The sequence below is a fragment of the Schistocerca cancellata genome, chromosome 2 (genome assembly GCF_023864275.1).
Source record: "Schistocerca cancellata isolate TAMUIC-IGC-003103 chromosome 2, iqSchCanc2.1, whole genome shotgun sequence".
NCBI classification, from domain to species: domain Eukaryota; kingdom Metazoa; phylum Arthropoda; class Insecta; order Orthoptera; family Acrididae; genus Schistocerca; species Schistocerca cancellata.
In genome coordinates this window covers 163,316,790-163,343,646 of record NC_064627.1, presented here as the reverse complement: position 1 = coordinate 163,343,646, position 26,857 = coordinate 163,316,790, and the positions used below count along the sequence as shown (strand labels likewise).

The 26,857-nt window shown below is 39.4% G+C and overlaps 1 protein-coding gene across 1 annotated transcript in view; it reads right to left on the bottom strand.

Moving 5' to 3' along the window:
- Positions 1-839: 839 nt before the first annotated feature.
- The window catches only part of LOC126152088 (glypican-5-like), a 1,110,366-nt gene continuing 1,084,348 nt past the window's right edge, over positions 840-26,857 (bottom strand). The window contains exons 8-10 of the mRNA XM_049915984.1: positions 20,376-20,502; positions 6,602-6,758; positions 840-4,326 (exon numbers count right to left, since the gene is read on the bottom strand). Of these exons, the coding sequence (XP_049771941.1) occupies positions 4,151-4,326; positions 6,602-6,758; positions 20,376-20,502 (460 nt within the window). The 3' untranslated portion in view covers positions 840-4,150. The remainder of the gene's footprint in view (positions 4,327-6,601; positions 6,759-20,375; positions 20,503-26,857) is intronic.

Genomic DNA, 26,857 nt, shown 5'->3' with positions numbered 1-26,857 from the left:
GTGTGTTTGTAACCAATGCTACATTGACAGATATTTTACAAGCAAAATTAGTTGGTTAAATTACTTCATTTTGTCAACTTACGACAAACTTAAATACTCAATAATAGATATAAAACTCCAACAAATAATGAAATGCCTCTGACATTGTAGTCATCTGAATGTTTTCAAGAGTCTGATTATCTGAATTTAGTGTTTAGCTGAATGGGGCTTATTTTCGAGCAGAAGGGCACAAAGAACTAAACTGTTAATCTATGAGACTCAGTCACACTGTATGTAGTGTATGTGTAAAAGATATGGCAATTAAGTGCTCCTAGTTCTTTTCTACCATTTCTTTAAAGTGTTACTAACTGAAGAAGATAAAAAGATGCAGGATTCTAATATTTGCATAAGTACTGATTCTTTTTTGGAGGGGGGAGGTTAACGTTGAGGTGAGTGTATTGTGCTAGGACTTGGAAAATACAGTGAATGTAATAACAATATAGTTAAAGTAGAAAGCAGTTATTGGATTCCTTTCCAGTGCAAATTTCAGTTGGCTACACACCAGCATTTTAGTCTCAATTTCCACCACTAGTGAAGAGTAATGTGTGTTATTGTCTTAGAAGTAAGATGCTGATAGTTTAATTTTGCTACGTGCTTGAGATTGGAGTCCACCCCCCCCCCCCCCTTCTTTTTCCACAATATTTTCCCACCAGTTCTTAAATACATATTATAGACTCATACAACATAGCTTAGCGTGGCTTCCTCTACAACTAAACATTTACTATTATTCACTTATAAACAGGCCTAATTGTTTTTAATGTTATTTGAAATCCATTGTTCAGGAAGTATCGATTTATATTTACTGAAAGGAAAAAAAACAGCTATTTTCAGCAACTGTTAAGGAAAAGGCAGCAATTAAAATCTACTATTGAGAATAGAGTTTTAACAGTATCAATTTAGACAGGGTAAATTAGGCAATTTAGGTGGCGAAAAATTTAAATTTTAATATTTAAACTTGTTTTCAAGAACATAAATAGTTTCTTTAGTAAACACAAATATGCATTTCTATGTCATACTGGTAAATAAACAGTTAGTCTCAGCCAGTGAATGCTTCTTGTTTGTCTGTCCTGTCTTTGTATGTTAGTTAATTCATTTCTATAAGCATTTTGTTTATTTGACAAAGGCAAATCACTATATGTAAACTAGAAGTCAATTATGAAAATGACATTTATAAAGGATAACAAGCTAGATGTACCCATAGTCATTGTCTATGCACATCAGTGATAGAAGCCACACTAACAATTTAAAAAAAAAAAGCCCCCAACAAGTCAGACAGAGTAGAAAATGCTGTATACAAATAATTTTTTGATACAGTTATATTTAAACATAAAAGAACTTATTAACACTATTTGCTGGTTTGTATCTCTATTCAGCATTTTCTTCTACCAAACTATCCTAAATGGCCTTTGTAAATTCACTATGATGGAATCAAAATACTGCCAATGATGCTGTTTTAGTCTGAAGCTTTTGAATAACAGTTCCACGTAGGGAAATTTTCTGCAAGTCTTCAACAGATTTTCAAACCCATTTTAAAGACAGTTATTGGAAGCACTAGATATTACACCACATAAACTGAATTATTATGGAACAAATATGCTGCTTAAACTTGGGTCACCCTGCTATGTTTCATTTTTATCACAGCTTGAAAAGAATAACCATCATAGATGAATAAAAGAAATCAATAACTTCAATAGTAACAGTATGTGCATCAAAAGTGTAAAAAAGAGACCTCTCACTTTTTACTGCATTATTAATGAGGAGAAAGAAAGGCACATTAAAAATAATGAGTACATTAAAATTCCCAAATACAAATACACAATGTAATAAGTGTGACAACAGCAACTAAGTGACTGCTTTTGCTGATGTGGAATACCTAAAATTTCTTTTGCAAGAGGAACTGAACATCATCCTCTTTCCATGTTTATGTTAAGTTTTCACTTAGGCTTTTGTATCTAGGAGTTATTGCACTGTAACAGGCGAAGACCTAGTAGCTGAAGTACAGAAGAAGGAGAGACAGAGTCACACTTGTTTTCTTCTTATTTTGTATTCTCACAGAAACTTTTTTCCCCTTCTGGATGCCTAAGTTGCATTACTGTCTGCTGAAAATTATAATGCTGAACAGGTATGTATAAAACATACCAGTCCATGAGCTAGTCTTTCCATTTTCATTTCTGATTACTGGGACAATAATTAAGAACTACTTGTTGAAGCTTAAGAGAGCAAAATACTTCTCTCTTACATATGTAAATGATATGAACATATATGATATGTTCTATACAGATGAGAAATTTCATGATACCATCCTACTAAAATTTTAACGCCCAACTTAATGAGATTCACTTCCAGTTCTGTTCCATGTTACTCAATAATTTTGTAAGGAAATGCATGTAAGAAAATAATACAAGATTTTGCCATCAAATTTTTGGTTGTTTTCTTTCATCGAATCTGCACATTTGTGTAAAATAATATTGGCTTCATGAGTAGAAGTACCATTTTCAAGATGTATAAGAGGGGTCAGTACTTTATTTGTTAAACATCTACATTTATGTAACCAACACACAGAAGAAGAAGTTCAGTGATTTACCCAGGAGGTAAACAAAAACACTCAGAAATCTATAGCTCTGTAATTCATAACATGGTCATGTTTTTTAATTTGTGGGCCACTTTGTCTCCTTGATTTATGTCATAATGCTGTAAACTTATGTAAGCATGTAAACAATTTAAACAGCTTCTGCTGCTCACATAATTAGGGTGAAGATATGACAGTCTGTTCTGGATGAAAGAATCAAGTAAAGATTGTCCCTGTGCAACTTTTATGGATTTTGTACCCTAAATTATGAGCAAGTTTAATTGTGCCTTTCAATTTGTGTGATGCATTTCTGTTTTAAACTTACTGGGAAACTTCACTGGATAACCACATAACTGTGATTTTTAGAATACACAAGTATTTATCACACTAACACTCATCCACACACAATAACATTCTTCCTAGATATGTTAGTCTCATATTATATCAACCATGAAAATTTATGTGTCTAAATGGAAATGTCAGCTATGCACTGGAAGGTGGAAATTGAAAGCAAAGTTCTGAAGACAAAATCTATGGCCAAAATCTATGAATGAAACATGGAGTAATTAAAGCCCTTGAAAATATTGGTATACAAAAACATGTGCCAAAATGACACTTCCAGAGTCAATGCATTTAGTGATGATTTTTTTACATTTCTCTAACAGAATGATACTATTTTTGTAATCCTTCAATGACTGTTAAATATTATTTTGTTTTGAACACTGTATTACATGATAACATCAGCCTCTTGTGCATTTTATGAGAGCTGTCACTTATGTGCTGACTATTTATTCCGTTGCTGTGAAGCATTCCCTTAAACAATGATGGGCTAGTGCTGTATGTTGATCTGTGAAAATGATTTCTGCATTGTTTGAATGCATTTATTCACTGAATGAGTGTATAAAAATGCCTAGTCATCACCAAACCAAGGTGCTAATGAAGCAGTCTGGTTTCAGCTTCTCAATCTGATGGACCACAATGGAATTTATGTTAACAATGATGATGGTGTACTGATTCAGAACTCCTTAACTGATATTAAGTTTTCATAGTTAGAAAGATGATTTTGTGAAAAACAAAACTAATAGCATTTTATGTTGTGCACAAATACAGTGTACTATTTAAGTACAAAAGTTTAGATGCAGGGGCACAGACATAATTTTTGAACCAAAAATAAACATCTTTTGAAACCATATTGGCCATCATTCATAGTGTAACTATGTTTATTATGTTCATATATTAACAAACAATTGCAACCACAGTATAATTTTAAAGATTGGTTGATATTAATTTGTTAATATATGAGGAAATAATGAATATATATAAATCTCTTTTATATCATAAGCTTGCACTGTGCAGGCTGCATTTTTTTCTCAGTCACAATGGTTCAGTACATACACTAATTTCACACAATGTAACATTGTCAGTGTTTTAATAGTTGACCAGTGTTTTCAGAAGATGTCACAACTGGATGTGAGTTGGTGATGTGTGAACTGATGGGAACCCAGGCTTCTTGACAGCTGGAGTATCGGTATACAGACATGTCTAACCATCATATATATATGATGTTGCTGCTGTTGCACCAAAGACAATGAGCAGAAGACTGCAGGAGAATACAGTATCAGCTCCCGAATCAGCTTTCTTTTCATCTCTTCCTTCACCTGGTGAGACATGTACTGCATGATCTGTTGAACTAGTGTCCACTCCTCCTGCTCCTCCACCTACTAAGACAAAAAATACCACTTGTTTATGGAAAATCAAACAATAGAAAATTCAGGATTGACTAATAACAACATTATGGAGAGGATAGGACAGATTGTTATGAAGAAGCAAATACTATTGAGTAGCACTCTATCCTTTCCATTTGTTGATGTAAAATTTTTCAATTGTTTTATTTAAATGTAGCCAACAGATTACTGAATTTATGAAAATACGAAATGAAATACAATTCAGACTTATTTCTTTAACAAACATATCTAAGGTAACAGTCTTTATAAATAACAGAAATAAGGATTTCAATTTTTTATTCATCTCAGAAGCAGAATAATCTGAACAAAACATTCATTACAAAGAACTGCTCAAAATTAAAAGTTTCAAAATATCTGCAGTCTTGAAATTGAGATTTGTGTAAGATTATTTCCACCTGCCTTTTGTGTACATAGCTCAATTACGCAGTGAATTAAGTGTGTTTTTTAATTTTCTGACATGCTCTTTCAGGCTCTTAGTCACAGTTTATCATGTTTGCTTGGTAACCACACCAGATATACAAGTGAAAGATATGAACATGGCAATATGAGTAGCACTGCCCATGTCTAGTGATGACGTCTCTGACAGACTGGTCATTTGAAATTCTATGGCAGCCCATTATAAGACCACCCAGTGGTTGGCTCACTCTCAGATTCTCCTTCACCAGCTGCTATTATCTGATTCTGCCTCTATGATGTGAACTACACCCACTGCTGCTGTTTAGCTCGATGGGATTAGACATACATTTAGATAGTGATTGCAATGCCTTCCAATTTACTGTATGACTAGATTAATGAGCCTGTTATCTGCACTTCATGAAGTGACATTAAATTCCAGTAGAATGCTTATATTTGATGTACTTGGGGTTTCCACCACCATCAGACTTATTTCAAACTATGATTAATATTATTATTGCAATACGTGTTGTAATGAAACAGACCTAGAACTACATACCAAAGTATGCAATATATCTAAAAACAATGATGTTGTAACTTACCAAATGAAAGCGTTGGTATGTTGATAGAGACAAAAACAAACACAAACACACACACACAAATTTCAAGCTTTCGTAACCCAAGGTTGCTTCATCAGGAAAGAGGGAAGGAGAGGGAAAGACGAAAGGATGTGGGTTTTAAGGGAGAGGGTAAGGAGTCATTCCAATCCCGGGAGTGGAAAAACTTACCTTAGGGGGAAAAAATGACAGGTATACACTCGCACACATACACATATCCATCCGCACATATACAGACACAAGCAGATATATGTCATTAATTCTTGCTTCAATATGAACATAATGGAAATTTGACCTTGATTACCCTTGTTATTCATGGAGGTAACTATTTCTGAATCCCATTTGAACTTACAGTAACTAATCTGACACTGAAAATTAATTGTTGCTGTTACAATAACTAAAAAAGAAAATAAATGTTGATAGCTGCCTTAAAGTGGCAAGTAACAGTGAACTGGGTTTTCACAAGGTGCACAGGAACAGGAATGAATAGTGTTTCAGTTCAGTTTCTGCAAAGTGAAGGTGTGAAACGTATTGAAATTAATAGCAGAATGAAGCTCCAGCTTGATGATGTATGCTTGTCAGAGTAGCCAGCCTTTGAATGGAGTGATAAGATTGGAAATAACATCAGTGGTTTATGCTTCTCATCTGGGTGTGACACATCACACTATGCCTCCAGGAAACACTACAGTGCTGAATCCATTACAATAGAAAAGTGTTGCATGATATTGGATCACACTGGAGTAACTGCAAACATTAGTTATGGTTCAGTACATCTCTACTATCAATGTGCAAATAAGGCAGTAGCCACCTCCAGTGTTCTTTGTGTAATCATTAATTTAACATTTCTTTTTATTTATTTTAAAAGGTGGTATCACTGCCATTCATTTTGTACCATTTCCATCACTACTTATTGTCAGTGCATATACTTTTTTCAAAGTCACTGATCACTGTAATGTCTTGAAAAATAACTGCTATCTACAAAAACAATTCTTTCATTATTAAAAAACACTTTTGTGGTTGCTCATGACTGCTCCAACAGTTGAGGAACTTCTGTGCACTACAATAATAAGTGCTGCAGTAATAAAACTTTTTGTGTTATATACACAATCAAAAACGACAAAAAATTATATGTTTTGTGTGATCAAACAACTTCTTTTGAAGTTTAAAAAATGCAGCTTTTTAGGTATGAGTTATGAATTATGCTAATTTCATAAGAAAGGAAAGGAGACAGGTCTCACCAATTGGTATGTCTCCAGAACCTGAGCCATCATCTCGCCATCCTCCGTCTTGTTCAGCATCCCAACCTCCACCTGGCTCCTGTCCACTTCCACTTCCCTCTTCGTAGTGAGTGAAGGAGAGTGCTGGAGGTGTTTCTGTCAATTGGCTTACCACAACCTGTAAATAAACAAAATGTAAGCTCAAAGGAAGCACGTATCCAATATGAATTGTTTCATGCATGCAGATATTAGTATCTGAGATGAGTAATCAATCTGATGTATGGTGGAAAGACAACATATGACTCCTACTGTTACCTGAATTATTTTTATCTTCAGTTCTCAGCCTAGTTCAATTACTCAGTCTTAGCTCTAATCACAACAAAGATTTATGTACAGTAAGATAACAAAGTCATGGGATAGCAACATACACATATAGAGATGATAGCAGTGTCACATACACAATGCATAAAAGGACAGTGCATTGGTGGGATTATCACTTGTACTCAGGTCATTCATGTAAAAAGGTTTCAAACATGATTATGGCCATAAAATGGGAATTAACAGACTTTGAATGCAATGGTAGTTGGAGCTAGACAATGGGTCATTCAGTTTGGCAATCATTAGGGAATTCAGAGGTCCATAGTGTCAAAAGTGTGCCAGGAATACCACATTTCAGGTATTACCTTGCACCATGAGCAACACAGTGGCCAACTGACTTAACGACAGAAAGCAGTGGCATTTGCGTAGAGTTGTCAGTGCTAACAGACAAGCAACATTTTGTGAAATAACTTTAGAAATCAATGTGGAGCATATGATGAATGTATCCATTAGGACACAGCAGCAAAATTTAGTATTAATAGGCTATGGCAGCAGATTGCCATTGTTAACAACGTGACATCGCCTGCAGCTCTTCTCCTGGGCCCGTGACCACGTCAGCTGGACCCTAAATGACTGGAAACCATGGTCTGGTTAAATGAGTCCTGATTTCACTTGATATGAGCTAATGGTAGAATTTGAGTGTGGCACAGATCCCACAAAGCCATGGACCCAGGTCGTGAACGAGGCACTGAGCAAACTGATGATGGCTCCATAATGGTGTGGGCTGTGTTTACATGGATCATTGCCTGGAAATGGTTATTTTCAGCTACATGAAGACCATTTGCAGCCATTCCTGGACGTCACATTCCCAAACAATGATGGAATTTTTATGAATGACAATGCACCATGCCACTGGGCCACAATTGTTCACAACTAGTTTGAAGAACATTCTTGACAATTCGAGTGAATGATTTGGCCACCCAGTTATCCAACATGAAACCCATTGAACATTTATGGGATGTGGGTGAGAGATCAGTTCACCCATCAACTCCTGCACCGGCAGCACTTTCCAATTATGGAGGGCTATAGAGGCAGCATGGATCAATGTTTCTGCTGGGAACATCCAATGAATTGTTCAGTCCATGTCACTACGCCAGGCAAAAGGGGGTCTGACATGATATTACGAGGTATTTCATGGCTTTTGTCACCTCAGTGTAATGTGATGTAGTTATTAGGATAAGGAATTATTCACAGTTTGTCTACTTTTGATAGTAAGGTAATCAAATAATGTAGTGAACCAGTAAGAAATGAAAGATAAGGTAGAAAATTTTCCAACAATAAGTGAAGTCTTCAGGCTTGCTGAACGTTACTAAAATATCTAGATTCAGGTATTTTGCCACAAGATTTCTTGCCAACTTTTGAGTAAACTGAATCAAGAAAATTAACAGAGATGGCTGGCCATTAAAATTATGGCACTGTGTAGGTTGGATGCAAGAAATGTCAAACTGACATGAGAATACTACATGCAACTGCACCAAATAAGCAGGAGTAATGTAACCCTTCCTTTGTATCTAAGAAAAGATTACACAGCAGGTTTCTCACTCAGAAATCACTTTTGAATGTTGTTTGTTTATGATAAGATCATATTATGCCTGATGTAAGGAGGAGGAACATCTACTAGTAAGTGTCAAAATTAAAGTGCAACAGAATCAAGGCCTACAGAGACTGGTTTTCCATTCTGTGATATTGGTATTTGTGTATAGTCTTTCTGAGCCCATCAGTTTTAATTTTACCTGACAGTCATGGGATCCCAACCAAAATAAGCAGCAGTATCTCAGAACTATGAGCTACAATATTGATAGGCTCAAACCTGCTACAATCAAGCTTGGATGCATGGTGGTAGATGTTTCCCCTTCTCTAGGCATAAAACTGTCTTTTCATAAATAACCAAGATCCAAATGCAATTTCTGAATGAGAAACTCATTGTTTAATATTTCCTTGTAAATCGGCTATAGACAATGTTACTGCTGCCTGCTTTTGGTAGATGCACTGAAATGCTGATCACTGACACATATAAGCATGCCACTTCATTACAGTATGTCATTTACTGCATGCTGGATTCATGATATTGGGGTCTAAGGCTTCTGTTCAGTCCCTTTTTGATTAGTCTGGTGAGGCAGTTAAAGATAGCAGAATGAAAGCTGAAGTTTAAAATTTCACGTTCAAGGAATTGTTCACACAGGAGAATCATACAAACATACCATCCCATATGGATGACATAGTAACAAGCATCCCTGGCATATAGAAACAACTGAAAGATTTGAAAGCAAGTAAGACACCAGGTCCAGATGGAATCTCAATTGGTTTTATAAAGAGTACTCTATGGCATTGGCACCTTACCTAGCTTGCATTTGTCTTGAATCTCTCACCCAATGCAGAGTCCCAAGTGACAGGAAAAAAGTGCAGGTGACTCCAGCATGTAACAAGGGTAAAAGAATGGACCTGCAAATTTACACTCCAATATCCCTAGCTTTGGTTTGCTGCAGAATCATTGAACATTCTCAGTTTAAATATAATAAACTTTCTTGAGACTGAGAAGCTTATGTCCATGAATCACCATGGTTTTAGAAACCATCGGTCATGTGAAACTCAGCTCGCCATTTACTCACATGATATGCTGCAAACAAAATGAAGGGCAACAGGCAGCTTCCATATTTCAAGATTTCTGGAAATGATTTGACATGGTGCCCCATTGTAGGCTGGTAATGAAGGTACAAACATTTGGAGTAAGTTTACAGATATGTAAGTGGCTTGAAGACTTCTGAAGTAACAGAACCCAGCATGTTGTCCTTGATGGAGAGTGTTCATCAGAGACAATAGTATCATCAGGAGTGCCACAGTGAAGTGTGATAGGATTGCTATTGTTCTCTATATACATAAATGATTTGGCAGACATGGCAGGCAGCAATCTGCTGTTGTTTGCTGATGATATGGTGGAGGTGTCAGAGTTGAGTGAGAGTAGGAAGACACAAAATGACATAGACAAAATTTGTAGTTGATGAGATGAATGGCAGCTAGTGCTAAATGTGAAAAAATGTAAGCTAGTGTGGATGAGTAGGAAAAACAAACCTGTGATGTTCAGATACAGTATTACATGTCTTGCTTCACAAAATCAAATAGTTTAAACATCTGGGCATACCATTGCAAAGTGATTTGAAATGACTTGAGTATGTGCGAACTATTGTAGGCAATGTGATTAGTCGACTTCAGTTTATCAGCAGAATTTTTGGGAAGTTTGGTGCATCTATAAAGGAGACTGCACATAGGAAGATGGTGCAACCTATTCTTGAGTACTGCTTGAGTGTTTGGGCCTCATATCAGGTCAGATTGAAGAAAGAGATCAAAGCAGTTCAGAGCCGGGCTGCTAGATTTGTTACCGGTAGGTTCGAACAACATGTAAATGTTATGGAGATAATTCAGAAACTCAAATGGGAATCGCTGGAAGGAAGGCATTGTTCTTTTCAAGGAACACTATTGAGGAAATTTGGAGAACTGACATTTGAAGCTTAGTGCCAAACAGTTCTACTGCCACAAACATACACTGTGCATAATGATCACAAAGATAAGATATGAGAAATTAGGGCTCATGTGGAGGCATGTAGACAGCCATTTTTCCCTTGCTCTATTTGTGAGTGGAACAGGAAAGGAAATAACTAGTAGTGGTACAGGGTACCCTCCAACACACACTGTACAGTGGCTAGCAGAGTATTTATGTGGTCGTAGGTGTAGATGGCCAGCAGTGTATTTTGCATATCACCATTACCTGATATCTTACAGAATCAAATTCTGGGCTATCTCCTCATTTAGACAAAAATATTCATCAATCAAAAGAAAAATCATTGGAATTATGTGTGGGGGTTAACACAGAAACATTTTGTACATTTTGATATATTAAACATTTTGTGGCTGTGCACTCAGCAACACACACTGTACAGTGGCTAGCAGAGTATTTATGTGGTCGTAGGTGTAGATGGCCAGCAGGGTATTTTGCATATCACCATTACCTGATATCTTACAGAATCAGTCAGTCAGCCAAGCTGTTGCACACAACTTATATATATATATATATATATAGTTATAATAGAAGGAAACATTCCACGAAGGAAAAATATATCTAAAAACAAAGATGATGTGACTTACCAAATGAAAGTGCTGGCAGGTCGACAGACACACAAACGAACACAAACATACACACAAAATTCAAGCTTTCGCAACAAACTGTTGCCTCATCAGGAAAGAGGGAAGGAGAGGGAAAGACGAAAGGATGTGGGTTTTAAGGGAGAGGGTAAGGAGTCATTCCAGTCCCGGGAGCGGAAAGACTTACCTTAGGGGGAAAAAAGGACGGGTACACACTCGCACACACACACACATATCCATCCACACATATACAGACACAAGCAGACATATTAAAAGACAAAGAGTTTTCAGAAGTGCAGAGGCAAAGATGTTGTTGAATGACAGGTGAGGTATGAGTGGCGGCAACTTGAAATTAGCGGAGATTGAGGCCTGGTGGATAACGGGAAGAGAGGATATATTGAAGAGCAAGTTCCCATCTCCGGAGTTCGGATAGGTTGGTATTAGTAGGAAGTATCCAGATAACCCGGGCGGTGTAACACTGCGCCAAGATGTGCTGGTCATGCACCAAGGCATGTTTAGCCACAGGGTGATCCTCATTACCAACAAACACTGTCTGCCTGTGTCCATTCATGCGAATGGACAGTTTGTTGCTGGTCATTCCCACATAGAATGCATCACAGTGTAGGCAGGTCAGTTGGTAGATCACGTGGGTGCTTTCACACGTGGCTCTGCCTTTGATTGTGTACACCTTCCGGGTTACAGGACTGGAGTAGGTGGTGGTGGGAGGGTGCATGGGACAGGTTTTACACCGGGGGCGGTTACAAGGGTAGGAGCCAGAGGGTAGGGAAGGTGGTTTGGGGATTTCATAGGGATGAACTAAGAGGTTACGTAGGTTAGGTGGACGGCGGAAAGACACTCTTGGTGGAGTGGGGAGGATTTCATGAAGGATGGATCTCATTTCAGGGCAGGATTTGAGGAAGTCGTATCCCTGCTGGAGAGCCACATTCAGAATCTGATCCAGTCCCGGAAAGTATCCTGTCACAAGTGGGGCACTTTTGTGGTTCTTCTGTGGGAGGTTCTGGGTTTGAGAGGATGAGGAAGTGGCTCTGGTTATTTGCTTCTGTACCAGGTCAAGAGGGTAGTTGCGGGATGCGAAAGCTGTTGTCAGGTTGTTGGTGTAATGCTTCAGGGATTCCGGACTGGAGCAGATTCGTTTGCCACGAAGACCTAGGCTGTAGGGAAGGGACCGTTTGATGTGGAATGGGTGGCAGCTGTCGTAATGGAGGTACTGTTGCTTGTTGGTGGGTTTGATGTGGACGGACGTGTGAAGCTGGCCATTGGACAGGTGAAGGTCAACATCAAGGAAAGTGGCATGGGATTTGGAGTAGGACCAGGTGAATCTGATGGAACCAAAGGAGTTGAGGTTGGAGAGGAAATTCTGGAGTTCTTCTTCACTGTGAGTCCAGATCATGAAGATGTCATCAATAAATCTGTACCAAACTTTGGGTTGGCAGGCCTGGGTAACCAAGAAGGCTTCCTCTAAGCGACCCATGAATAGGTTGGCGTACGAGGGGGCCATCCTGGTACCCATGGCTGTTCCCTTTAATTGTTGGTATGTCTGGTTTTCAAAAGTGAAGAAGTTGTGGGTCAGGATGAAGCTGGCTAAGGTAATGAGGAAAGAGGTTTTAGGTAGGGTGGCAGGTGATCGGCGTGAAAGGAAGTGCTCCATCGCAGCGAGGCCCTGGACGTGCGGGATATTTGTGTATAAGGAAGTGGCATCAATGGTGACAAGGATGGTTTCTGGGTGTAACGGACTGGGTAAGGATTCCAGGCGTTCGAGAAAGTGGTTGGTGTCTTTGATGAAAGATGGGAGACTGCATGTAATGGGTTGAAGGTGTTGATCCACGTAGGCAGAGATACGTTCTGTGGGGGCTTGGTAACCAGCTACAATGGGGCGGCCGGGATGATTGGGTTTGTGAATTTTAGGAAGAAGGTAGAAGGTAGGGGTGCGGGGTGTCGGTGGGGTCAGGAGGTTGATGGAGTCAGGTGAAAGGTTTTGTAGGGGGCCTAAGGTTCTGAGGATTCCTTGAAGCTCTGCCTGGACATCAGGAATGGGATTACCTTGGCAAACTTTGTATGTGGTGTTGTCTGAAAGCTGACGCAGTCCCTCAGCCACATACTCCCGACGATCAAGTACCACGGTCGTGGAACCCTTGTCCGCCGGAAGAATGACGATGGACCGGTCAGCCTTCAGATCACGGATAGCCTGGGCTTCAGCAGTGGTGATGTTTGGAGTAGGATTAAGGTTTTTTAAGAAGGATTGAGAGGCAAGGCTGGAAGTCAGAAATTCCTGGAAGGTTTGGAGAGGGTGATTTTGAGGAAGAGGAGGTGGGTCCCGCTGTGACGGAGGACGGAACTGTTCCAGGCAGGGTTCAATTTGGATAGTGTCTTGGGGAGTTGGATCATTAGGGGTAGGATTAGGATCATTTTTCTTCGTGGCAAAGTGATACTTCCAGCTGAGAGTACGAGTGTAGGACAGTAAATCTTTGACGAGGGCTGTTTGGTTGAATCTGGGAGTGGGGCTGAAGGTGAGGCCTTTGGATAGGACAGAGGTTTCGGATTGGGAGAGAGGTTTGGAGGAAAGGTTAACTACTGAATTAGGGTGTTGTGGTGCCAGATTGTGTTGATCGGAATTTTGAGGTTTTGGAGGGAGTGGAGCTGGAAGTGGGAGATTGAGTAGATGGGAGAGACTGGGTTTGTGTGCAATGAGAGGTGGTTGAGGTTTGCTGGAAAGGTTGTGAAAGGTGAGTGAGTTGCCTTTCCGGAGGTGGGAAACCAGGAGATTGGATAGTTTTTTGAGGTGAAGGGTGGCATGCTGTTCTAATTGGCGGTTGGCCTGTAGGAGGATGCTCTGAATAGCCGGTGTGGTTGTGGGAGAGGAAAGATTGAGGACTTTTATTAAGGATAGGAGTTGACGGGTGTGTTCATTGGCTGAGTTGATGTGTAGGTGAAGGATTAGGTGGGTGAGGGCAATGGATTGTTCAGTTTGGAACTGGTATAGGGACTGATGGAAAGAAGGGTTGCAGCCAGAGATGGGAACTTTAAGTGTGAGGCCTTTGGGGGTTATGCCAAATGTCAGACAAGCCTGAGAAAATAGAATATGTGAGCGTAATCTGGCTAGGGTGAAGGCATGTTTGCGGAGGGAATGTAAATAAAACTTAATGGGGTCGTTGTGGGGGTGTTGTGAGGGTGACATGGTATTAGAAGGTGGAAAGTTTAACATGAGGTTGAAATGAAAAAGAAAGATAGAAATATATGGGGAGAGAGAAAGGTGAACTAGAAAGCAATAGGAGATCTGGTATGAAAAAAGGCGAAAAAGTGTTGGTTAAGTTGATCTTGTATTGAACTTGGGTTGGTAGACAGCGATATGCAAAAAGGTTAGGTGGTTGTGTTGCCGCTAAATCACGTTAAAGGACGGAGAAATTCGGGAAAATTTCGAGAAAATTTCGAAAAAACGTATTAAAGGAGTGTTGTTGTGGTGAAAGATTACGAAAATGGGGCTAACAATTGTAGAAAAAACCTGTGGGGGGGGCGGCTAAAATGACGTTAAAGGACGGAGAAATTCGGGAAAATTTCGAGAAAATTTCGAAAAAACGTATTAAAGGAGTGGTGTTGTGGTGAAAGATTACGAAAATGGGGCTAACAATTGTAGAAAAAATGACGTTAAAACCTGTGGGGAGCGGCTAAAATGATCAGTGATGTGCGAAAAACGGAAGTGGAAATAAAGTTAAAGTTATTAGAACTAGCCGAAATGGTTGTTAAATACGTGAAAGCAGCTGTTATTGAACTAGAAACGGTGGATTTTATAGCAGCGGTAGTGTTGAAAGCGGAAAATAAAATCTTTTGGTTATGGTTGGGAAGTGGGTTACGTATTGTTGAGCATATTTATGGCGGGATAAAATTGTATGGTAGATTACGGTAAAAGGGGAAGGTGAATACAAAGTGAAACTACTGGTAAAAACAGAAAGAGAAAATAAAGAGAAAAAAGAGAAATAAGACGACAGGAAAGATTTCGAAATGCAAAGGCGACGATAACAAACGTAATTGTTGGGTTCAAATTAATGATATGGTTATAATAGAAGGAAACATTCCACGAAGGAAAAATATATCTAAAAACAAAGATGATGTGACTTACCAAATGAAAGTGCTGGCAGGTCGACAGACACACAAACGAACACAAACATACACACAAAATTCAAGCTTTCGCAACAAACTGTTGCCTCATCAGGAAAGAGGGAAGGAGAGGGAAAGACGAAAGGATGTGGGTTTTAAGGGAGAGGGTAAGGAGTCATTCCAGTCCCGGGAGCGGAAAGACTTACCTTAGGGGGAAAAAAGGACGGGTACACACTCGCACACACACACACATATCCATCCACACATATACAGACACAAGCAGACATATTAAAAGACAAAGAGATCTTTGTTTTTAGATATATATATATATATATATTCTACTCTTGTTACTGCTGGTGTTTATTTATTAATCCGTTTTAGACCGATATTGGATGCTTATAATTGTGGTTGATTTTTGCTTTTAATTGGTTGTATAACTATGTTTATAGCTGGTTTAGGGGCGAATTTTGAATTTGATATATATATATATATATATATATATATATATAGTTATAATAGAAGGAAACATTCCATGAAGGAAATATATACCTAAAAAACAAAGATGATGTGACTTACCAAATGAAAGTGCTGGCAGGTCGACAGACACACAAACGAACACAAACATACACACAAAATTCAAGCTTTCGCAACAAACTGTTGCGAAAGCTTGAATTTTGTGTGTATGTTTGTGTTCGTTTGTGTGTCTGTCGACCTGCCAGCACTTTCATTTGGTAAGTCACATCATCTTTGTTTTTTAGGTATATATATATATATATATATATATATATATATATATATATATATATATGAATATAATAGAGGGAAACATTCCACATGGGAAAAATATATTTAAAAAGAAAGATGATGAGACTTACCCAACAAAAGCGCTGGCAGGTCGATAGACACACAAATAAACACAAACATACACACAAAACTCTAGCTTTCGCAACCAACGGTTGCCTCGTCAGGAAAGAGGGAAGGAGAAGGAAAGACAAAAGGATTGGGTTTTAAGGGAGAGGGTAAGGAGTCATTCCAATCCCGGGAGCGGAAAGACTTACCTTAGGGGGAAAAAAGGACAGGTTTACACTCGCACACACACACATATCCATCCACACATACACAGTGTGGATGGATATGTGTGTGTGTGCGAGTGTAAACCTGTCCTTTTTTCCCCCTAAGGTAAGTCTTTCCGCTCCCGGGATTGGAATGACTCCTTACCCTCTCCCTTAAAACCCAATCCTTTTGTCTTTCCTTCTCCTTCCCTCTTTCCTGACGAGGCAACCGTTGGTTGCGAAAGCTAGAGTTTTGTGTGTATGTTTGTGTTTATTTGTGTGTCTATCGACCTGCCAGCGCTTTTGTTGGGTAAGTCTCATCATCTTTCTTTTTAAATATATATATATATATATATATATATATATATATATATATATATATATATATATATATATATATATATATATATATATATAAAACATTTGCCAGGTATTGGTAGTTTTAAGACTATCTTCATGAGAATGGTAAAGGTTAAATGAAATCACAAAATAACTTTTAAATTTCAGCAACAGTGGTGTCATCAAATGGAGCACGAACATGTCATTTTACGATAGCACTGTTGCTGAAATTTAAAAGTTTTTATGTGATTTCATGCAACTTTTACCATTCTGATAAAGATAGTCTTAGAACTGTTGATACATGGCAAACGTGTTTTTTTTTTAAACATTGTTTGCAACTGGTTGCACATTTTATATAATTTTGTACATCCCTAAATCAGCATGCAACTATATTTATGTGCTGATTTAGGGGTAAATACAATAGTATAAGATGCATATTTCAACATAAATGCAGATGTGAAACAAACCTTCAGGTTGTGCTATTGTATTTGACCATGAATGGCAACTGTGAAATGTCTTCAATATGTCACAAGTATCAATCATGGTCAGAACAGTGTTCTGTGTAGTTGTGAGTGCATTATGTCTGAGCTACATGAATTCAAATGTTGGCAAATTGTTGGTGCTTATATGGTGGGTGCTTCCATAAACATGGTAGCTAACGTGTTTAATGCTTCAAGAGGCACTGTATTTATATTTCATATGGGGAAAGTGGAAAAAGATCATTGACTAAGTCACAGCATGGGTGGAAATGTGTGTTGACTGATTGATGGTCATTGACAATGATTGTGACAAAAACAAGAGGACAACAGTCACTGCAAAGCTGAATGTAGCACTCGTAAACCCTATCAGCATCAAAACAATTTGATGGGAGAGCTCCAGAAGCAGGGAATTGCAGGTGAGTTCACCACTGATACAAATGGCTGAACAGGAAAATGTGGTGCTGAAACCATAAAATCTTTGCTCTGTAGCAATGGAAGAAAGTCATTTGCTCGGATACGTCTTGTTTTACATTATTTACAACTTCTGTTCATGGTGGGGGTTCGATGATGGTTTAGGCAACCATATCATAGCAATGCATGGGCCCCATCGTTACTCTGCAAGGTCACATTACTGACAATGATTATGTGACCACTTTTTCTGATCAGGTCCACTCCATGCTACAGGCCATGTTTGTTCCCCAACAATGATGCTGTGTTCCACCATGAAAAGACCCCTATTCACACAGCTCACACTGTCCAGGACAGATTTTATGAGCAAAAGGATGATTTTTTGCATTTCCCTGGCCAGCACAGCTGTCAGACCTCAAAGTGATTGAGCCATTGTCACCTACTTTGGAAAGAAGACTACAGAATCACTATCCACCTCCATCACCATTATCTGAACATGCTACTATACTGCAGGAAGAATGGTATAAGATTCTCTTGAAAACCACACAGGAACTGTATTTATCCACACTGAGATGACTGGAAGCTGTTTTGAATGCCAATGGGTGATTCTGGTGTTTCCATATGCTTGTCCAATCCCTGTGCATTACCCAACTTACTTGAAAGAAGGCTTAGCATTATTTGTTGATGACATTGTATGGTGGTGGAACAAAAACATAATAGAATACCTACTACAAAGAAACACACATTACATCAGCAAACTAGAAAACTGGTTCAGCCTGTGGCCCATAAAACCTAATGCCCAAAAATGTCAGTTTGTCATCTTCAGGAACATAAACTTTACAAGAAATAAAAAACGAACACCAGAAGTAAAGTAAAAGTAAAATTTTTGGAGCAAGAGCTAGCTCTAGAAAAAAACCCATTTATCTTGAGCTATACATACGGCTATGGATACTATATTACCATGGAAGCCTCATGTAGACATCTTAGGAAAAACAAGATGATAACTGGGACATATATAGAGGATGAAAGAACATTAGCATTGCATTAAGTGTAGGAAAGGATGGGAAACAACTGAATTAATGTGTAATAGTCCTTTCTTTGTGTGTAGACAATCTGAACTGCCTTGCCCTCATCTCCTTGAAATGAATCTTCAGTTTATCAGTAATGAAAATTCCTCCAAGTATCGAAGGAATATTCCATAAATATTACAAAAGAAGGAGCAATATGTGAAATTTTCTACTATATGTGCAAGATACATATTTAAGATGATATGAATGATTTTGTGTGAGGATGATAATGAAATAAACTGTTTGTTGTTAATTAATTAGTATAACATAAATCATTATTCCCCCCCATGAACCATGGACCTTGCCGCTGGTGGGGAGGCTTGCGTGCCTCAGCGATACAAGATGGCCGTACCGTAGGTGCAACCACAACGGAGGGGTATCTGTTGAGAGGCCAGACAAACGTGTGGTTCCTGAAGAGGGGCAGCAGCCTTTTCAGTAGTTGCAGGGGCAACAGTCTGGATGATTGACTGATCTGGCCTTGTAACAATAACCAAAACGGCCTTGCTGTGCTGGTACTGCGAACGGCTGAAAGCAAGGGGAAACTACAGCCGTAATTTTTCCCGAGGACATGCAGCTCTACTGTATTGCATGGAGAGCTGCATCAAACCAGTCTCAGGACTGAAGACCACAACAACAACAACAACAAATCATTATTACTATTGTGAAACTTCTGTAGGCTATGTTAATATTATTATTTAATTAATGTTTCATTACCAAGAGAGATAACTGACATTAAAATTCCAGTATTGCTGCAATGTTTTGTATTAATATGTGCTAGTTATGTTCACATTACTTAGATGCCCAAAATTATGTTTTGTGAGTTAATACTTATTTAATATACATAAAACAAATTCAAATTGGTTCATCCACTGGTGATATCTACATGTCACAATGTGAATTAATTGCTGATCCATGTGATGACAGCTTACAAGAGGAGTTTGAGATGGGGTCAGTATACAATATAAGGCAAAAATATCCTCAGAGCGACCTGACAAAAAAGTGCTGAATCTTAAATTTGCGTTGAATGTACAAAGTGTCTTATCAGAAACTTGGCAAAGCTAAAGAAATCTACAGTGGAAGAAAAGTACATGAATATTGAGATAAATGACTCATTTTCCAACCAATTTGTATCTGTAAGTGAACTTTTTACTTCTCTTCCTTCTTTCAGCATGTTGTTGCATCTGCAACCCTTCATTTACTTAGTAAATCATGCTATTATGTTAAATTAACAGTCAGGACAGCTGCAGGAATAAATTAACTAGGAAGTCCTTACTGAACAAAAAAAAAAAAAAAAAAAAAAAAACTCTACAATGGCTGTAGTGGCACAACAGTTGTCAATGCAATCTTGTGCTAGTATACTAACACACAAATTATTGTACAGATGAAATTAATGGAGATTTGTATTTTATGTGTAGAAGGGAGTTTTCTGACCAACAGTTTAGCCAAATACATAAAAGTCAGCACAGGCAAATATACAGAGAACAGAGGTATCTGAAACATTTGCAGATGAATCAGTTTTCATGTTAGAACTAGGATACCCCTGAAAATTGTGCCAGATTGAATATGATCTGGAAATATTTTTCTATCACAGGTTGAATTCAAAGTACAAATAAAATGGGACTAAAATGAGAAGTTTGACAACTTTTAACTATGGAGGTTAAAGCACATGAAAATGCATGAGGCTAAATGATTTTACAGTGTTTGTACATTTTGATCAAAAAGGTAATATGTTTTATCAGAGCAATACAGCAGCTTTTCATATCATATGTATAACTATATGGAAAGTAAGTGGACTGTTCAACTTGATGGAAAAAAACAATACCTGCTTTATATGCCTCAGTTTGTCACTGAGCTCGGCAATTCGTGCATCGGGGTTGTATGGAGTCCATGTCAGTTCAGGGTTATACTTCTGTGCAGTCACACTTGAAGCAACCACAGTTTTTGTGTACCTGTTAATCAAAATAAACAAAGAAGACTTAGGTCAACAACCAAAAAAGTAACAGATGAATTTTTAATATATGTACCCACAGAGAAAAATCATTTTTAATTTCATCAATACTTAATGAAACGTGAATATTACTGACAACTAACAAAAAGTCATTCACAGGATAATTTAAACTGCAAGAAAAATATGGTCTGCCTGATGTGCTAAACCACAGATTCATCTTAAATTACCAACTTTACCTTAATTTTTCTCTAAAGTGTGAGGGGAAAAAAGAATATAGGATGCCATGCCAGATCTTATAGGACTAAAACTAGTGCACTGAACAACAAAGGACAGGATTTTCAATTTATGTTCATGACTGTATTGTTACACAGTACACCATTTGCACAGTCATCGTAAAGGTAAAAGGTCGACACACCTCATATTAATGTCCGCCAACAGAAGACCAGATAATTCCCATAGGCACTACAGAGATAACATCACACAAATTACGGTGCACACACACGCATCGAAACTATCCTCCATTCTGTACACCATGTGTAAATGAAAGAGCTAGAAACCATAGTATGTGAAGCAATGGTGAGTACCTTCCAGCAACCATATGTTTAATGGTAGTTTGCAGAGTGTGAATATAGTAGCAGAATGTAGATACGTACTTTTATTTTTCTGGCAAGTTCCACATATTCGAGAATCACTGTGGTTCTACAGGGCGAGCAGCGTATCTAATCTAATGTAGGTTTGCAGTGCCGCAAATGGAGACAATGAGAAAGTATTAATTTTGAGAGTAGAATTTTAAAAGAAATACTTGGCTTTGTGTGAAATTTAAATGACTGGTGATGAAGAATAAGCAAATACTTTATGGGGTGATGGAACAACCAATCATTGCCTGAAAACAAAGATAACAGACAACAATGGCCAAATGATGTAGCTCATATGCCTGAACATGATGCGGTGGCATAACGCCAGAGGGAACACGTTCACTTATCGTACTCTAGAAGATACTGGTGTATGAGGTGGTGAATGACCAGTAGACCAATTGTATTTGGAATCTAAGATAAATTGATGCACAAAATTCAGAAGCAGAGTCATGGAAACAGATTTTAAGGCAAGCTATCAATGTTCAAGGAAAATGAAAAAAACTATGTACACTACACAAAAAATTGGCCTCCCACAGGAGATATCACACAGGCCTCTATCTTCGATAAAGACATTGTTTGGTGAAGAAGAGTTTCCACAAATTTCCAGGTATGCCATATCCCAGCCTAAGCCACTCACTGGTCATTAGATTGGCCATATGTAGCAAATTACAAGGATATTGATTGCTAAATTTCACCGTCTGTTGCAGATAGTCACCAGCCAGTGTGGCCGAGCGGTTCTAGGCACTTCAGTCTGGAACCGCGCAACTGCTACAGTCGCAGGTTCGTGCCTCGGGCACGGATGTGTGTGATGTCCTTAGGTTAGTTAGGTTTAGGTAGTTCTAAGTTCTAGGGGACTGATGACCTCAGATGTTAAGTCCCACAGTGCTCACAGCCATTTGAACCATTTTTTGCAGATAGTCCCAGACATTTAATATGGGTCTTTAAAGTCAGTACCGCCATTAGACTGTTGTTCATTTGCAGTGTTACATTTACACTTACACGATCATGATTCCGACTTCAAAGTGCCATTATCAAGCGTTTTAAGTGTTATACAGCCAGTTAAAACACTTGATAATGGCACTTTGAAGCCGAAATCATGATCGTGTAAGTGTAAATGTAACACTGCAAATGAACAACAATCTAATGGCGGTACTGACTTTAAAGAAATATATTATGACTGTGGCCACGCATTATGAAAAAAATATTTGATATGGGTTTAAGATAAGGTGATTTGTTGATCCAGTCGAGGTGCAGTGGGGTACACCAGTGTTCGTCAAAACAGGAATGTATGTGAGCAGCAGTGTGTACACATTTATTTTCATGTTGAAAGCTGGAAGTGTCCACATTATATTCTTCATGAATTTAAGAGAAAAGGGAGTGATAATTTTTCACTGTGAGTGCAGAAATAAACATCCTGTTTCATGCTCGCAGTAACCTGAATGAGCTGTCGCTAGTCATAGTACGAAAAACATGCAGTGGGTTAAATACTGCAATGAACTGATGGTGCACTTGATGCTTTGCATCATTTGAAAACCAGCAACATTACGACTCGTCGAACCACTTTACAAGTCCCCAATCAGATATTGTCCATTTTCTGTGTTGTTTGACCCAGTGAAGACTTGCAGCTTTTATATGATGCTGTGAACAATGGCCTTCTGTGAGGTACCCGATTCCAGATGTCTCCAGCGTACAGTTCCCTTCACAATGTTGGCTCAGAAACTGACTGAGATGGACCTGCATTCACAGACGGCAGCAATTCCTGGTGGGTTTGAAACCATCTGTCATTCACAAGATGACTCACTCGTCTGCGGCCCCTGTCGGTTACAATCCGTTTTACGGCCTGTCCTCTTAACCTGTGTTTCATAGCTGTTTGTGGTACACGCTGGACAGTTGGCATTGATACACCAACAAAAACGGCAACTTCATTCATGGCATGGACATTTGCACATGGCAAACACGATAGCTCCTTTCTGTCAGGTCCCCATGTCTACCCACCTTGATGCGCTGGTCCCATAAAACTGAGTGGTGTGCGCACACACACACACATTTCACTGCCATAATTTGTCAGCGGTGGAGGGTCAGGATATTAGTTCTACACCGTCTACAGCACTCCAAAGCGAGGAGTATTTGGTTCGGTGAGCTTACCAGTTCACTTCTGAGCTACTCTATCTGGTCACAGACGAGGACAGAATAGGTAAACGCAAGCTCTTCATCGCCATTTTCAGCGGACCGCAGTAGGCGAGGAGCTGCTAGTGAAAACAGAGCGCTTGGCAGAAGAGAGACACTCTCATTAAAATGAGCCAGAATGGCTGCGGTGAGGTGGCTGCAGCACGCAGCTGGTCTTTGGTGCCGGCATCGAGGCGGCAGCTCTAATGAAGAGTAACAGGGCCGCGAGGAGGGGGGCGCCCACTTCCCCTCCCCCTCTCTCCACCCCTCCCCACCCGCACCTGCAGGTTATTAATGTTTCAGCTGCGGAAACTCTGGCTGTCCCCCGCCCTGCAGAAAAGTCCACCTGTTTTTAGAAAGAGGCTGTGAGGTTTGTGCTGTCGCATATACCATGTTGATGACGGCTCACTGGCTAGGCGAATGTGCTGGGATGCCACAAATGGGAAGTATTACTCTATGAATAGCGTGAACAATCGGTGCCAGTCTGATAGTACAGTATTTTTGATAAATGAAAACTCTCACGACGGGGAATTTTGGTAGTCTTTGCTTCAGTATTTGCATGCCTGTAAGAAACGTTGATTAAAATTTCGCTCTAATGCGAGCTTATTTTCAGTACAGAAAAATCAGTTCCTAAAGTGAAGAACAGTGTGATTACGTGGCAGATATTAGGTGCATATAAAGTTGCTGGAACTTTTTATGCGGAAACTGAAACACAGCATGCTCAGAAGACGTGCTCTAACAGCTTAGCGCCACCTTCCAGACTTTGAGAAAGGTCGCATCATTGGCACGAGATAAATTGGTTGGTTAATCCGGTTGAGGGGATCAAACAGTGAGGTCATCGGTTCCGTTGGAATAGGGAATGATGGGGAAGGAAGCCGGTCGTGCCATTTCAAAGGAACCATCCTGGCATTTGCCTGAAGAGATGTAGGGAAATTACGGAAAACCTAAATGAGGATGGCCGGACGCGGGTTTTACCTGTGGTCCTCCCGAGTGTGAGCTAACCACTGTGCCATCTCGCACACCATCTAGTTCGGTGCGCGATGGAGGGGGGGGGGGGGGGACGGAGAGGGGGACCGGGGTGGGGGGGGGTGGGGGATGTCTCATACCGACACACGGAACAGACAGTTAACTGCACTGTAATGACCGCACAACGATTGGTGAGGAGATAGACTTACGACAACAGCATGGCAAGAGGACTAGGCGTGAGTATTTCCAGAGGGACTGCACAACGAGAAGACTCTACTAGTTTTCGACTGGCTCTGACGAATAGGCTGATTACAACAGCTGAACTCTTGGTAGAGAGTGCTACCACGAACAGTCGGGAACAGATTACTGGAATTACTTCCAAATTAATGCGCTGAATGCGACTAACTTGGCTTCAGCTGTGGTATAGATGTACTACCTATTGGCGACATACAAAAATGTGTTCTACATCGGGACTTGAACAAGAATTGTCCGCTTATCGCGGACGGTCGCCTTAGCCATTACCTTACGCCACCCTTGAATAAAATGGTGGTCAGCGATCGCGATAAGCGGAAAATCCAGGTTCGAGTGCCAGTCCGGCAAAAATTTTCACATGTCACCAGCGGGTAATACAACTATACCTAACACAGCTGAAGCTAAGTTATTCGCATTCAGCGAATTCACTTCGAAGTAATTTCGGACGGCTGTCTATCGCCAACAATGTCTGTTCATCCAGACATGCAGTGTAAAGACTACTCGAAGCTGGATTGAGATCTCTGACATGTTCCACATCCACGAGGATCTCCTCAGCACGGAGCTATGGAACGAAAAACTAATCTAATCTAATCTAATCTAGTTGCCAAGAATTATTTACCGCTCACTCCGTACCACAGGGACTTGTGCGGTCTAGAACCAGGGTCAATTGGGACACTGAGTGGCATTCTGTTGTGCTCAGCGATGAGTCTCGCTTCTATTTGTGGCGGTAAGATCGAAGCCATGTGTCCGTAGACGACCTGATGGAGGTTCACAGGAAGCAGCGATTCTCTTGTCCCTTACCTCTTCAGTTCCTGGAATCATACGTGGGGAGCTGGATATGGCATCAGGAGTGATTTACTACTTGTTGTATGAGGCTTAATGCTAACCACTTCGTGTTACGAATGGTAAATCTTATTGTCATACCTTTCATGACCAGGGTAGCAAATGGCATGTTTCAGCAAGATAATGCAAGACCCCACAATTCAATTCACGTAACAGACGTCTTGGGCAATGTGTCGAGCCTTGGAGCCTTGACTAACCTCTCCTCTCCCCTGATCAGTCACCCTTAGAGGGGTGGTTTTCAACTTGGGGTTAAGTGCTCCCTGAGGGGGAAAATGAAATTTTCTGAGGGGCAAAAACAAAACGTTCATTTGTGTTTCGGTCACGAAACTGCATTATTTTTAAAAGATCTTTACTAGTGTCACTATTTAGTAAGACTGTACTGCTGATTACGTAAGTTACCAATAACGACACTTTTTTAATTTCAAATACTAGCGTTAACGCTTGATACAAAGTGGTGGACGCTCCAGCTTGTGAGACGAATGTATGAACATCTTCTTCACATGGAACATACACTACACACACACTTTGTACCATGCATCTATGACAGTAAAATTGACACATATATAGGATGGGTGTTCAACCAAAAACGTGTGAAACAACACTGTGGATGTAATTGAAGTCTTTATTCAAAAGTAACCACCAGCGAATGCTCAAGCTGCTACCATTTGAACTTGGTCGTTACACTTTGTGTGACCTTGGTGACGTGTGGACGCGCATTATTGTGGAGCTGGATCTCTCCAACTTTGGACCACCCTTTCTCGTCGCGATTTTTAAATTACGTGAAGCTCACTATTCTTCGCAATGCTATGTAAAGTCGCTTATTGAGAAGCTTTCACTGGAATATCTGAATACACGAAATAAAAGGGAACGTTTCAACTGGCACGACTTTTGTTAGTGGTGACCTCCTGGTACCATTTCTACACTGTATAAAACATTGCAAAGCAATTAGTGTGCTCTTTTAATGGGACGATTAATATTTTTTTCAGTGTACCTATATCGATCATGACAATTATAATAGAAGAAATATAGTTGCGTGATCAATAAATGTGTCAAACCGGTAAGAAACAGATATTTTGCAAGACGTTTCTTAAATTAGCCCTGGACTTCGTTTATACTTTCCAATGTATTCACATTATGATAAAAAACAACTTCAAACTTTTTAGTATTGTGACAAGTTATTAATGGTTAGCTAAACATTCCCAAAGAACTAGTGAGTCCATACATCTATACCCTCAATACATAATTTAAGACCTAAAAGGTGTTTCACATACTGTTCCACTGGCAAGCAACAGGCAATAATGCAGGTTTTGTTGGGATTGCCTAAGAAATATAGATTCATCAAACTATACACTGATCTGCATCAAATGCATATATAGTTAGAAACTTCTCAACAAATTAAAACTGTGTGCTGAAGCAGGACTCAAACCTGGAACCTTTGTCTTCCAGGAAGCCATCCCCCAGACTGTAGCTAAGCCATGCCACCGCAATATCCTT